The 12,573-nt window shown below is 47.9% G+C and overlaps 1 protein-coding gene across 1 annotated transcript in view; it reads left to right on the plus strand.

Annotated features, from left to right (window-relative positions):
* The window catches only part of UBE4B (ubiquitination factor E4B), a 124,417-nt gene extending 112,073 nt beyond the window's left edge, over positions 1-12,344 (plus strand). Inside the window, exons 23-27 of the mRNA XM_044914381.1 lie at positions 1,785-1,919; positions 3,495-3,686; positions 9,772-9,946; positions 10,512-10,658; positions 10,946-12,344. Coding sequence (XP_044770316.1) covers positions 1,785-1,919; positions 3,495-3,686; positions 9,772-9,946; positions 10,512-10,658; positions 10,946-11,007 — 711 coding nt within the window. The 3' untranslated portion in view covers positions 11,008-12,344. The remainder of the gene's footprint in view (positions 1-1,784; positions 1,920-3,494; positions 3,687-9,771; positions 9,947-10,511; positions 10,659-10,945) is intronic.
* Positions 12,345-12,573: the final 229 nt, after the last annotated feature.

The raw sequence follows: 12,573 nt of genomic DNA on the forward strand, positions 1-12,573 counted from the left end.
CTGACTCAACACTTGGGAGTCTTCCTTGATTCTTCTCCCTCAACAAGCGCCTCAAGACTCTACCCTAAAATGCCCGTATCTGGCCTCTTGCCCCACCTCCAGGCCACAACCCTCTCTCACCTGGCTTGCTGTAGCCTCTCTCACCGGTCTCTTGGCCTCCACTCTTGCCCGTGTCCATACCAGAGGGATGCTGTTAAAACCTGTTTGCTCATTATCACCACTTGACTCAGAACTCGTCCAGGCTTCCCTTCTCACACAGAGTCCAGTCCCAAGTTAGAGTGGGCCCCTGGCCCACCATTTTCCCCGTCACCCACTCTCCCCGAACCACACAGGCCTCCTTGCCCTCCTGCTGACACGCTTGCTGTTCCCTCGACTGGGAGCACCGTTGCCCCCAATTTCTGCTGAGTCTCTTCTTCAGACATCCACCTAAATGTCACCTTCTCAGAGGCTGTCCCTGACCACTCTTTCTCTCTTCTTCTTCTTGCCTTTTCTCCATCACTCTCAGACTTGTGTGTCTGTGTGGGCGTTTGTCTATTGCCTGTCTCCCTGCCTGAGAGCTGAGCTCCATGAGGCCTGCGAGCCTGTTGGTCATGTTCCGCGCTCCAGTGCCTGCAGGTGGGCCTGGCCTGGACGAGGGCCCGGATGCCATGTGTGGAGGAAAGCGTGTGGCACGCAGACACGCATTGCACTAGTTCTCACCTTGTCCTTATGTCTTCCTGCTTGGACGTGTTCTATAGGCGCGTTCTTGGCCAAGGGGGCAGCGGACAGTTACCCAGCATCGCTGCACGGCGTCCCCCATGCACCCTCTCAGAAGGCACCGCCCCGGGAGGTCCTCCTGTGGCGGCATCAGCTGCTCTGGCTATTGCCCTCCCCTCAGCATGAAGTTAAGACGGCCTCTGAGCCGCGATACAAGAATTTTCGTCTTTACTGCTGTTGCTGGGTGTTTTCTCCATCCCGAGCCTTCAGTGCTCCACCTTGCTTTACCCGCAAGTCAAACACACCTTATTATCTTGTTTCCCAGCCCCTGGCAGAATTGAAGGAGGAGGACAGTGCCAGAGGCAAGCATGCTGATAGTTGTCCGGGGCGACAGCCCGAGAGCACAGCGAGACGAAACTCAAAACCTTAGCAGTCTGGGGCGCCTGGGTGGCTCAGTTGGTTAAGCGACTGCCTTCGGCTCAGGTCATGATCCTGGAGTCCCGGGATCGAGTCCCGCATCGGGCTCCCTGCTCGGCAGGGAGTCTGCTTCTCCCTCTGGCCCTCCCCCCTCTCATGTGCTTGCTCTCTCTCATTCTCTCTCTCTCAAATAAATAAATAAAATCTTTAAAAAAAACAAAAAACCTTAGCAGTCTGGAGGCACTTGGTGTAGGGGCAGAACCTCTAGGCCCCAGTATCGTGGCATAGCACAACACGTGTTTTTAAAATAGTAGTGACTACAAGTTGTTATTCAGGGAAACAAACTATCCTGGATTAGCAACCACATGTATCGGGTGTGATGGAAGATTCACTAATTTCACCCCGCACAGAAGTTGAAGGTGACTTCTTTTATCATTGAGGAAATAGGGGCTCATGTAAGTTAAACAGTGTGCCAAGGTCACCTTACTCAGAGACCCAGAGAGTTCTCACGCTGAAAAAGAATAAACTTCAGTTATCTGGAAAATTCTCTGGTTTGGGTCGTTCTCATTCCCTCAGCCTATGGGCTTTGTTGTGCGCTCGTCCCGTTTTCCTTCACACTCGGCGTGCGGGTGAGCTCACGGCCAGTGCTGACTTCTGCTTGGCCTTCCTAGGATCAGCAGCAAGCCCGTCAGTCCCAGCTTGCTCAGGACGAGCGTGTGTCCCGCTCCTATCTTGCCCTGGCAACAGAAACCGTGGACATGTTCCATATCCTCACGAAGCAGGTCCAGAAGCCGTTCCTCAGACCGGTGAGTAGAACCTTCGGGGTGTTTATTTTGTGTGTCGGATTCCACAGGAAGGCTCCGTCACCTGTCACTAAAGGTAGTTATTGAGATCCTGGACGTTTCAGCTCCGAGTTGCTAAGTGAAAGCTTGATGCTGATTTTGTTCCCAGTTATGCTAAGTGATCTAGCACTCTGGGGCGAGACCAAAGTCTGCAAACAGTCTCTTCCAAAATAACGTAATTCGCTTTCTGCTTACGTAGCACATGGGATTATTAATGCTGAAGCCGTGACATATTTTTATTGTTATTGATTCCTGTATTTTATTTATAGGAAAAGTAGAAAGTAGCATCAGTTAGAAATTAGAATATAGTAAGTAGAAATCATTGATAACGGGTAAGATCTATGGTTCTCCTGGTTGTAGCTTTGTTACACTCAAGAAGCCGAAGGGTAATGAGAGCCATAATTGGGGTTTATGATAGATTGAAGGTAGTCAGAATATTTGGCCTTGATACTATTAAGACCTGGGTCCTGCCCCTGAAATGGAAACTGAGTGACCTAACTGAAGATCGCTGCTTTGTGTTGACCGCCTGCCCTCCCCCTGCTGCACAGCACAGAAGCTTTATGGTGTGGCCAGGACAAGGGTGGTGATGAAGGCAAGGAAGGGGCCTGGGAGCTGGTCATTAATTGCCTGGAGATATGGAGACAGGTTTACAATGGAACGTAATTTTATTCCTCACTTCCTCCAGTGTCCGTGCTCAGCGTTCTCGCCGCACCCTGGGCTGGGTGCCTCTCAGCAATGAGTCTCCTCCTCTGTCCGTTTTCCATTTCACTTCTCTTCACAAAAGAGCAGTGGAACGTGAAACAAAACCGAGCTCACTATTGAAAGCATGCAAACACCGCAACTAATTCAAACAAGATAGTTCAGACCCTTGCTTCCCTGGGGCTTGCAAATGGAATTTCTTTTAACTTTTCCTACCAAGTCCAGATAGTGAAGAGTTAGACATCGTGGGCTGCAGTCTGGCACGGCTACTCAGCTTGGTTCTTGTAGCACAAAAGCAGTTACAGAAAAAATATATATAAACAAGTACATGTGGCTGTGTGAATAAAACTTTATAAAAATAAGCATTGGGCCACATTCGGCCTGCAGGTAGCAGTTGGCCAATCCCGGCACTAAAAACATGTTTTATTTTATGTTTAGGAACTCCCAATTCAGCGAGTCTTTGATTGTTAGGAAACTATAATAAATTATTTGAGATGGAATTATGAGTGATTTTCCCTCTTAACCTGCTTCTCAGTGAATTTGGAGTGATACTTGTTTTTGTCATTGAAAGCGTGAATTTAAAGAAAAGGTTGCCTTCTGTTCGTATTTATAGATATTCCACCAACCTGTAACATTATTAGGTGTTAGAATTACTGGATTAGAGATGGAGAATAAAGAAAATTTTGCATATAAATGTCCTTCTTCAGCTTATGACTCACAGTACATCTGTTCTTTGAAGATTAATCCAGCCAATTCATGTTCCTCCACTGAAATGGGAGTTTTGGTCCTTCTCGCTTGTCTCAACAGCACGAATTGTCCTCTTACCCTGTGATTTCCTAGGAACTTGGACCCCGATTGGCTGCAATGCTGAACTTTAATCTTCAGCAACTCTGTGGCCCCAAGTGCCGTGACCTGAAAGTTGAAAACCCTGAGAAGTACGGCTTTGAACCAAAGAAGCTGTTGGACCAACTGACGGATATTTACCTGCAGCTGGACTGCGCCCGGTTCGCCAAAGCCATTGCTGACGACCAGGTCAGTGCCCAGGGAGCAGGCCATTTCAGGGGGAGGCTGGGCCTCAGGCCGCCGACCCGGCTGGCCAGAGTTCGCATCTCTCTGGACTTCCTGGCAGACCCATCTGTCCCTGGGTTTTCCCCAGTTGGAATCAGGGAAGGCGGTACTTTTCAACTTGTGGTTTGGGAGGTTTTTAGTACGTAAGTGGAAATAATCACCACGTGGGCCAGGGGATCTTGTCTGGTGTAAATGAAGATGAATCAGCTCTTTTCCTTCGGGTGTGAAAGCCGATTTGGCTCCCGGATCCGTCTCCAGTGGGGTTCCTAGCCCATCCTGCCAAGGGCCTCATGCAGCAGATCCATCACCTTCCCACCAAGGTCCAGCCTTCTCAGGGGTTCAGGGGTCCCAGTCTGCTTCCCAAGCCCCCCGCGCTGGTGTTGCTGTTATTGTGATTTCTGGTTTCAAACCTCATGTGGTTATCTTCACAGTCTTCTCTCTGCTCTATTCCTTGTGTCCGCCGCGGTCATGACGCCCGTTCCATGTTTGTCATTTCCACACCTGCCAGTGTAGTCCAAGCACCCCCACCCCCTGACTTCCCCGCAGTCTCATAAAGGGCTCCCCCACCCGCCGTGTTCTTCTGTCCTGCATCATGGCAGCATCCTGAGAGCTGACGTTTATCATTTGAATACCAAGTTCTAACCACTTGGCTTGTTTTCGTTGACTTAATCCTCGCAAAATCCTGTGGTATGGGTTCTATTAGATTCCTCATTCTTACGTGAGGAAACTGAGGCACAGAGAGTTGACGCAGCTTGCTCCAGGCAGCAGGGAGTATGGGATAGAGGCAGGGTTCGTACCCAGGCAGTCTGGCCCGGAGCAGGTACTCCCAGCCTCTCTGCCCTCTACTGAAAACACCCAAAAAGTTCCATGCTCATCTGTCTCTCCATCTTTGTTCACACTCTCTGTCCAAATCTCACGTTTCAGGTTAACCAGCAGTAGGGGTTCTAGAAGGTTCTTCACCTATATCTCACCCAAAGGAATGATAGTAAAATATGGAAATTGTAGGTACTACTTTTTTTAATAACAGCTTTACTGAGATATAATTCACATATGTGGGTACTTTGGGATGTAAGCAAGAGAGTCGGTCTTGACAGAGTGACGGGGAAACAACACATATGTCTAAAGCAGGTTTTCCATAAAAAGTGGTGGTAAAGGGGCGCCTGGGTGGCGAAGTAGGTTACACGTCTGCCTTCAGCTCAGGTCACGATTCCAGGGTCCTGGGATCAGGCCTTGCATTGGGCTCCCTGCTCAGCAGAGAGCCTGCTTCTCCTTCTCCCTCTGCTGCTCCCCCTGCTTGTTTTCTCTCTCTCTCTCTGTCAGATAAATAAAATCCTTAAAAAAAAAAAAAGGTGGTATGGGAGGGGGTAAGAGTTTGCAGTTACTGTGGGGAGGTGCAAGGATGTTTTTCTAGCTGATAACTCTACAATACTGCACATGCTGACCTATGGACGGTAAGTGGCAGTCTGCAGTTAGACAAAGAAAATGAAGACGTGCCCCCATCCGGATGGGGGTGTCTGCTGGACGGCAGGCCGACTGCAGCCAGGCTGTGGTAGCCTGGCCAGAGGTTGCGGTGTGAGAAGTCCCCAGAGACTCTTCTGTTCTTTACTGTAAGAGACTTGGAAGTGTCACGTAGCGGGGTCTTGCTGGCAGGCCTTGCTGTGGCTGCCACATCACGAGTGGTGAACGTAACCAACTTGCAGTGTGAATAAACACAGCACAGCCCATGAGATGGTGAAGACCAAGTGGGGGACAATGCGCGGTAATACCTGTGGGGTGGGGTGGGGGCCTGTGGTGGCACCCGGCTTGAGTCGTAGGCCGCACTTTCTGCACCGTGGCACGTGGCTTTTCTTGAGTGTCTCAATAGCCTTGCTCTTCCAGACTCATGAAGCAAACACACACATGTACCAGTGTTGCCATGGACAGGAAAACATTTTAAGTGGGCTTTTTGCTTCCTTTTACAGTGTGGTGTTTGTTCTGATTGTTGGGCATTTTCCATTTATAGTGGCTGTAAGCTGATTAGGGCCCTGATGAAGAGGGCCCTAAGCTGATTAGGGCCCTCAGAAGAGGGTTTGGGGAGCTGAGGAAGGAAGGTTGGAAGTCTAGAAAGCTCCAGAGGAATAGTAGTGGAATTTTGTTTGCTCCTTTGGGAGCAGTGGTCTTGGTTTGGCCTGGTATGTCTGGGAAGACCAAGGAAGAAGAAAATGGCGGCCGTGCAAGGAAAGAAACTCAGAAGCTTCTCTCCCCGTCGGCCAAGAGCGGACTAAAGACAAGTGTCTAGAAGAGGTGACAGGAGGACCGGCATGAAGAGCCACTGAGCTTTATGCTCACAAACTGGAGGAGAGAGCCCCTTGTCAGAGGAGGAGTGGAGAACAGTTGTCCGGGAGATGAGGGAGCCTAGGACAGGGAGGCTTTAGAGGGACTCTGTGTGCTGCATTGATCGCCATGCAGGACTAGCTCTCATGGACAGACTTTGTGCATGGACTGCAGGTCTGCTGTTCCTGGAGCACTGTCCATTAGCACTGGGTCTGTTCAGAAATAAAGAGGGGCGCCTGGGTGGCTAAGTCGGTTGAGCGTCTGACTCTTGACATCGGCTCAAGTCATGATCTCCCAATCATGAGATGGAGCCCCACGTCGGGTTCCACACTCGGTGTGGAGTCTGCTTAAGATTCTCTCCCTTCCCCCTCTGCCCCTCCCCTTGCTCGCACTCAAGTGCTCTCTCTCTATAAAATAAATAAATAAAATCTTTAAAAAGTAAAATAAAATGAAAATAAAGAACAAAGAGCCCATCTGAAGTCACACTTCTCCCATCCATCTTTCCTTTTTGTTTTTGTTTTTTTTTTAATTGAGGTGAAATTCACATAAGATTCACCATTTTATTTTATTTTTTTAAAGATTTTATTTATTTATTTGACAGAGAGAGACACAGCGAGAGAGGGAACACAAGCAGGGGGAGTGGGAGAGGGAGAAGCAGGCTTCCTGCAGAGCAGGGAGCCCGATGCTGGGCTCGATCCCAGGACCCTGAGATCATGACCTAAGCCGAAGGCAGATGCTTAACGACTGAGCCACCCAGGCACCCCAAGATTCACCATTTTAAAGTGTGCAATTTGGTGACTTTTAGTGCATTCCCAGTGTTACACAACCTCCACCTCTCTCTAGTGCCAACATCATATGCAAACATCTCCCCCAGAAGGAAATGCCATATTTATTAAGCAGGCACTGTCCATCCCCCTGTCACTCCAGCCCTGGGCAACCACTGATCTGCTTTCTGTCTTCGTTTTACCTAATTTTAGATTTACCTATTGCCTATTCTGGATATTTCATGTAAATGGAATAATACAATATGTTACCTTTTGTGTCTAGCTTCTTTCATTTAGCATAATGTTTTTGAGGTTCATCCATGTACAGTACTTCATGCCTTTCTTATGGTTGAATAATATCTCATTACGTGGATCTACCATGATGTGCTCATCTGTTCATCCATTGGTGGACCTTTGAGTTGTTTCCACCGTTTGGCTATTATAAATGGTGCTGCGCTGAACATTTGTGACCAAGTATTTGAATACCTGTTTTTAATTCTTTTTTTTTTTTAAGATTTTATTTATTTATTTGACAGAGAGAGACAGAGCGAGAGAGGAACGCAAGCAGGGGGAGTGGGAGAGGGAGAAGCAGGCTTCCCGCTGAGCAGGGAGCCCGATGCAGGGCTCGATCCCAGGACCCCGGGATCATGACCTGAGCCGAAGGCAGACGCTTAACAACTGAGCCACCCAGGTGCCCCTGCCTGTTTTTAGTTCTTTTGGGTATATGCTCAGGAGTCGAATCGCTGAATCTTATGGTAATACGATGTTGAACTTTTCCAGGACCTTTCCCACTGTGTCCCACAGTGGCCGAACCATTTTCCATCCCCACCAGCAGTGGACAAGGGGTCTCATTTCAGTTTCTTCACATCCTCACCAACACTTGTTATTTTTTCGTTTTTTTTAATAGCCACCCTATTGGGAGTGAAGTGGTACTTCACTGTGGTTCCGATTCACATTTTCATAATGACAAATTTCATGTGCTTCTCGGCCATCTGTATATCTTTTTTGGAGAAATGGCTATTCAAGTCCTTCACCATTTTTTTTTTAATGGATTGTTTGTATTTTGTCGTTGAATTGTAGGAGTTCTTTATATATTGTGGATACAAGACCTTTATCAGATATATGATTTGTAGATATTTCTGTGTTTAATTTTTGAATGACTCCGTAAGATCCTTGAGGACAAGAACAGCATCTTTGCTGCGTCTCTTACCCAACCCACATCAGACTCGAAGCAGCAGCTCAGTAATGTGCCTTTGTTCCATGCATTGATTCCATTGCTCTGTGAGGCTGAATGCCACATCCCCTTATCGCGGGTTGCCTTTGATTTCTGATAATGCCCACCACACTACTCTTAGAAGTTGACTTATAAGTAAGCAAAAGTCAGTTGGTTAAAAACTCATCATCATTTGAGAAATAGAGTGGGTGATGTTTCACAAGGAAAGCAAGTGGCTCCTTGTTACAAAGAGAAGTTCAAGGTGAAATCGTCTCAGTCGCAACGCCCAACCTGCAATAAGTCCCTGTGCGCAATATTTTAATTTTGCCCTTCCGACATCTTACTATAGTCTTTTGGCCACTTATCCGCCGTGCCCCTCCCCAAAGGGATAGAGACTGTGGCTTCCTGGCTCATAAGAAGGAGATGTCAAATAAGGTATTTGCTGAATCTGTGTAGTAATTTAGTTTCAGAAAACTATACTCGAGGCTCTTGGAACTTTTCAGGATTGTACGAGATTATGAGATGGCTTTTAGGATTCCTGCCAGGCCGATGGTAGTGCGTGCCCTTCCCTCTCTCTTCCGTGTGGGTGTGTATACTCACTTAGAAACTGAAGTTAAAGAAGAAAAGAAGAAAGGTTGAGAAATCTCAACCCCATGCTCTAAGAAAATACAGGTATTGACATGAATTCATCCCATAGACGTTCGTCTGAGTCCTTGGAAGGGAAGCACCGCTCAGGGGTTATCGGGCCATCGTTCAGAGGCTCAGGCTTGATCAGTCTCCTCCTCTGTTCGCATCACTGTCACTGAATTGACAAGTGGCCAGTGTTTTTGCCACAAGTGCAAATTCGGATATGCTGTGATATTTCGAAACGGCAATGATGTATATGAATTAGGCACGTGTCAGGTGGCTGTTACCACCCCCCATTTTATGCTGGAGGAACCTGGGGCCCAGAGGGGTTTGCTTGAGACTACCCAGTGGGTAGACTGTGGAGCCAGAGTTCAAGTCCAAGTTCATCTGGGTCTTTGGTGGGCACTTGTCCTCTCTCCACCATCCCTCATGCTCCTCTCAGCAGAGCACCTGACATTTAACAGTGTTGAGCTGAGAGCTCTGGAAGAAAGACTGACCACGAACAGGATAAAGCTCCTTTTGATTATGAACCATGTTGGGTTGTTTTCACCATGTTGACCTTTAGGGAAAAGAGGCGACATTTGTTGCAGGGCACAGTGCCTTTCAAAGCCTCACACAGACGCGATTTTCATTCTCTTTTTGATATTTAAATTTTAGGGGCGCCTGGGTGGCTCAGTCAGCTAAGTGTCGGACTCTTGACTTTGTCGCATCACGATCTCAGAGTCCTGGGATCGAGCCCTGCGTCGGGCTCCCTGCTCAGCAGGGAGTCTGCTTGTCTGCTTGAGATTCTCCCTCTGCCCTTCCCTCGCTCTCTCAAATAAATAAATAAATAATTTAAATTCAAATTTTAAAAGAGATACATGTTTGATGTAGAAAATAATTCCAAAATTCAAAATTCCCCTCATTTGCCTCAATCCTAAAGTCGTCCTCAGAGGTAAGGACCTGGTGCAGTCTGGTAGGTGTTACTCCAGTCTGTATGTGTTTATAGCCACGTAGAACTGTTTATGTACACATTAGCATTTTAGGGCTTTTTTAGAAAGACACAAACGATCATACTTCAGGCACTTTCTGCAGCTTGCTTTTTTCCCACTTAAAATATATTGATGTCTCACATTGTCTTCCTCATTCGCAGAGATCCTACAGCAAAGAGTTGTTTGAAGAAGTGATCTCGAAGATGCGGAAGGCGGGGATCAAATCCACCATAGCGATCGAGAAGTTTAAGCTCCTCGCGGAGAAGGTGGAGGAGATAGTGGCCAAGAACGCGCGCGCAGAAATCGACTACAGCGACGCCCCCGACGAGTTCAGAGGCAAGCGGGCCGCTCTCTTCGTGCCGAACTCTTTAAATTACCTGGACACACGTAACGTGAAAAGACAGCGTTCTGTGCTTTTAACTTCTGTATGGTGTGCTAGAGTTACTCCTTGAGACACGTTGTCTGAAATTACATTTGCCTACTTTTAGTTCCTGTTGTAAATTAAAAGGGGGGAAGAGTCCTTATCTTGATTTCAAACCGAGTGCCAGCTGTGAAAATGCCGAGCTCAGCCTTGCCTGTGCAAGAGGGGATTTGCATTTCCAAAGAAGAGTCCTGGAAGGTCTCGGATGAAGGGCTCCAGCCGCTGTCTTTCCTGCAGAGCCCTGGTCCTTTTCCTCTGTTCCCCCCCCCCCCGCAGCTGTAGCTGACGAAGGGGGTGTCCCCCTCCCCGGAAGGCACCTTGGACATCTATATCTCATGCCAACTTCGGCTGCACTTGGGGGCCTGGTCGGACCATGCGATTGCTGTGTCTGTGGATAGACACTGTTAGGAGGGGCTTTGTTTCGTTTTCAGTTTCAGTTTTGGGCGCCGAATGACAGTTTGCTTTGCTTTGTCTCCGCAGACCCTCTGATGGACACCCTGATGACCGACCCCGTGCGGCTGCCGTCGGGCACCATCATGGACCGCTCCATCATCCTGCGGCACTTGCTCAACTCTCCCACGGACCCCTTCAACCGACAGATGCTGACCGAGAGCATGCTGGAACCAGGTAGAGGAGTGGCGCCTGAATCCCGTGCCAGAGATCCATCAGAAGGGGGCAGTTTACCAAATCCAGAAGCTTCCATAGCTTACGGCACTTCATGGAAAAGACACGAAATATTCTTTGCTCTGATTCACTGTGGGAGTCTAGTCCTTATGTCCTGCTTCTTCCTCAGTCCTCGTGTCAGTGAGGGAATGAATGGCCTTTTCTTTCCGTTTGGAGAGAACTGCAGGCTGCATCTCCTAGGAAGAGCCCTCCCGTCTGGGGCCATTAATCCTCTCCTTTTCTCTTCCCAGTGCCAGAACTGAAAGAACAGATTCACGCCTGGATGAGAGAGAAACAAAACAGTGATCATTAAACCGTCCCCCGTGCCCACCCTCTGCGAGACGGCCAAGGCCAGCCAGGCAGGCGGAAGCCGCGTCGGTGGCGGAGACGCTGTTCAGACGTTTTCGGCCCCGCACGGCGGAGACGCCGAGAGCCCCCCCAGAGTGACCAGACGGTGGAGACCTGCAAGGACGTGGATGAGAAGAGGAGCCCCATTCCTGTACATATATTTAAGTGACACACATGGTCAAAAGCTTGAGGGACACACTTTACGATTGCTTGTGTAATAAAGCTCGTCCTTCCTATGTCACCATTTGGGGCTTTTGCAATGGAAGTCTTGTAGTGATTGATGACAAATGGGTCTGGGCAGCACCCCGTTCATCCCCTCCCCCAATCCAATATCCGTTGATTTGATTGTGATTAGAGAACCTTGGACATTTTGCTGCTAAAGAATCCTTCCCCCGCTCCCTTCCTGACCCGACTTGCACTGCTGTGGATTTTTTTAAGAGAAGCAAAAACAAAAATAAACTCCTTCCCCCTGGCCCTCCAAACATATACTCTGTGAGATAACTGTGCCTGCAACAAAGTGTTAATCCTGGGATCGTATTTTTATATCATATTCACATATTTGTTTTTTTTAATTGGTGTTAGATGACATGATTAATAAAAAAGGCAAGATATTTTCAGAATTCGAATTTCAGTTTTTATTTTTTTTTCTTTTGAAATGTCCCTTTAAAGTTTTTTTATTCGAAACAAAGTGAAGAGAACCTGTTGCTCTGGTCCTTGTCATAAGGCCTCTATTAGGAATCTGAGGAACAGCTGCAGCAAAGGAAGTGTTCAAGTATATCAGGATTTACACAACTTACGGTTTTGGGGGGCGAGCCCGGGGGGGGGAGGGTGCGGACAGTTCAAAACCATTACAGTTATCCTAGGAGGGAAAAGAAATTCCTCAACTCTGGAGTCTGTGAGTTCGAGGCAGGGGATCATCTGTAGGACGTGTCCTTCGGGGCTTGGCCTGACCAAAGTGAAAACAGGGTGCAGGAAACGTGGACGTGTGTCTGCTTGTAAACATACACACACACACACCCACACACAGAAACATAAGACTTTGTATTACTGCTCCCGACTTCAACATACTTGAATTCTCACATTTCCTTGGGGTAAAAAAGGGTCTGAAACCGTAAAGTGTTTGGAAGAAATTAAGCTACGAGAACAGACTTTCTTTTCTTTTCCTTTTTTCCACCCCCTCCACAGACAATGTCCTCTGTTCGATTCCTAACGCAAGCTACAATAAATGGTGATACACATTCAGAAGGAACCTTCTTTGAGTCTCTTCTTTTTGTGGAAAGCAAAGGGGTGGGTGAAGAACAAGAGCCAAATGAGTTTGCATGTGGTGAATCCTCTTGTCTGCAGCCAATTAAGAGTTGCTATTTTTAAAATAAAACTTTCGCGTTTGTATCAGTCTCGGTCCTCCATTTGGTTCTCATTTCACCGTTTGCGTGTGTGAGGGGGCTGAGCTTTGTCACATTCGGTCTCTGCTATTCTCAACTTGGTCCCCGTGGCCAGTACCTTTTCCCTGACTTCTCCAGTTCTTCCTCAA

The sequence above is a fragment of the Neomonachus schauinslandi genome, chromosome 4 (genome assembly GCF_002201575.2).
Source record: "Neomonachus schauinslandi chromosome 4, ASM220157v2, whole genome shotgun sequence".
Classification (NCBI taxonomy): Eukaryota; Metazoa; Chordata; class Mammalia; order Carnivora; family Phocidae; genus Neomonachus; species Neomonachus schauinslandi.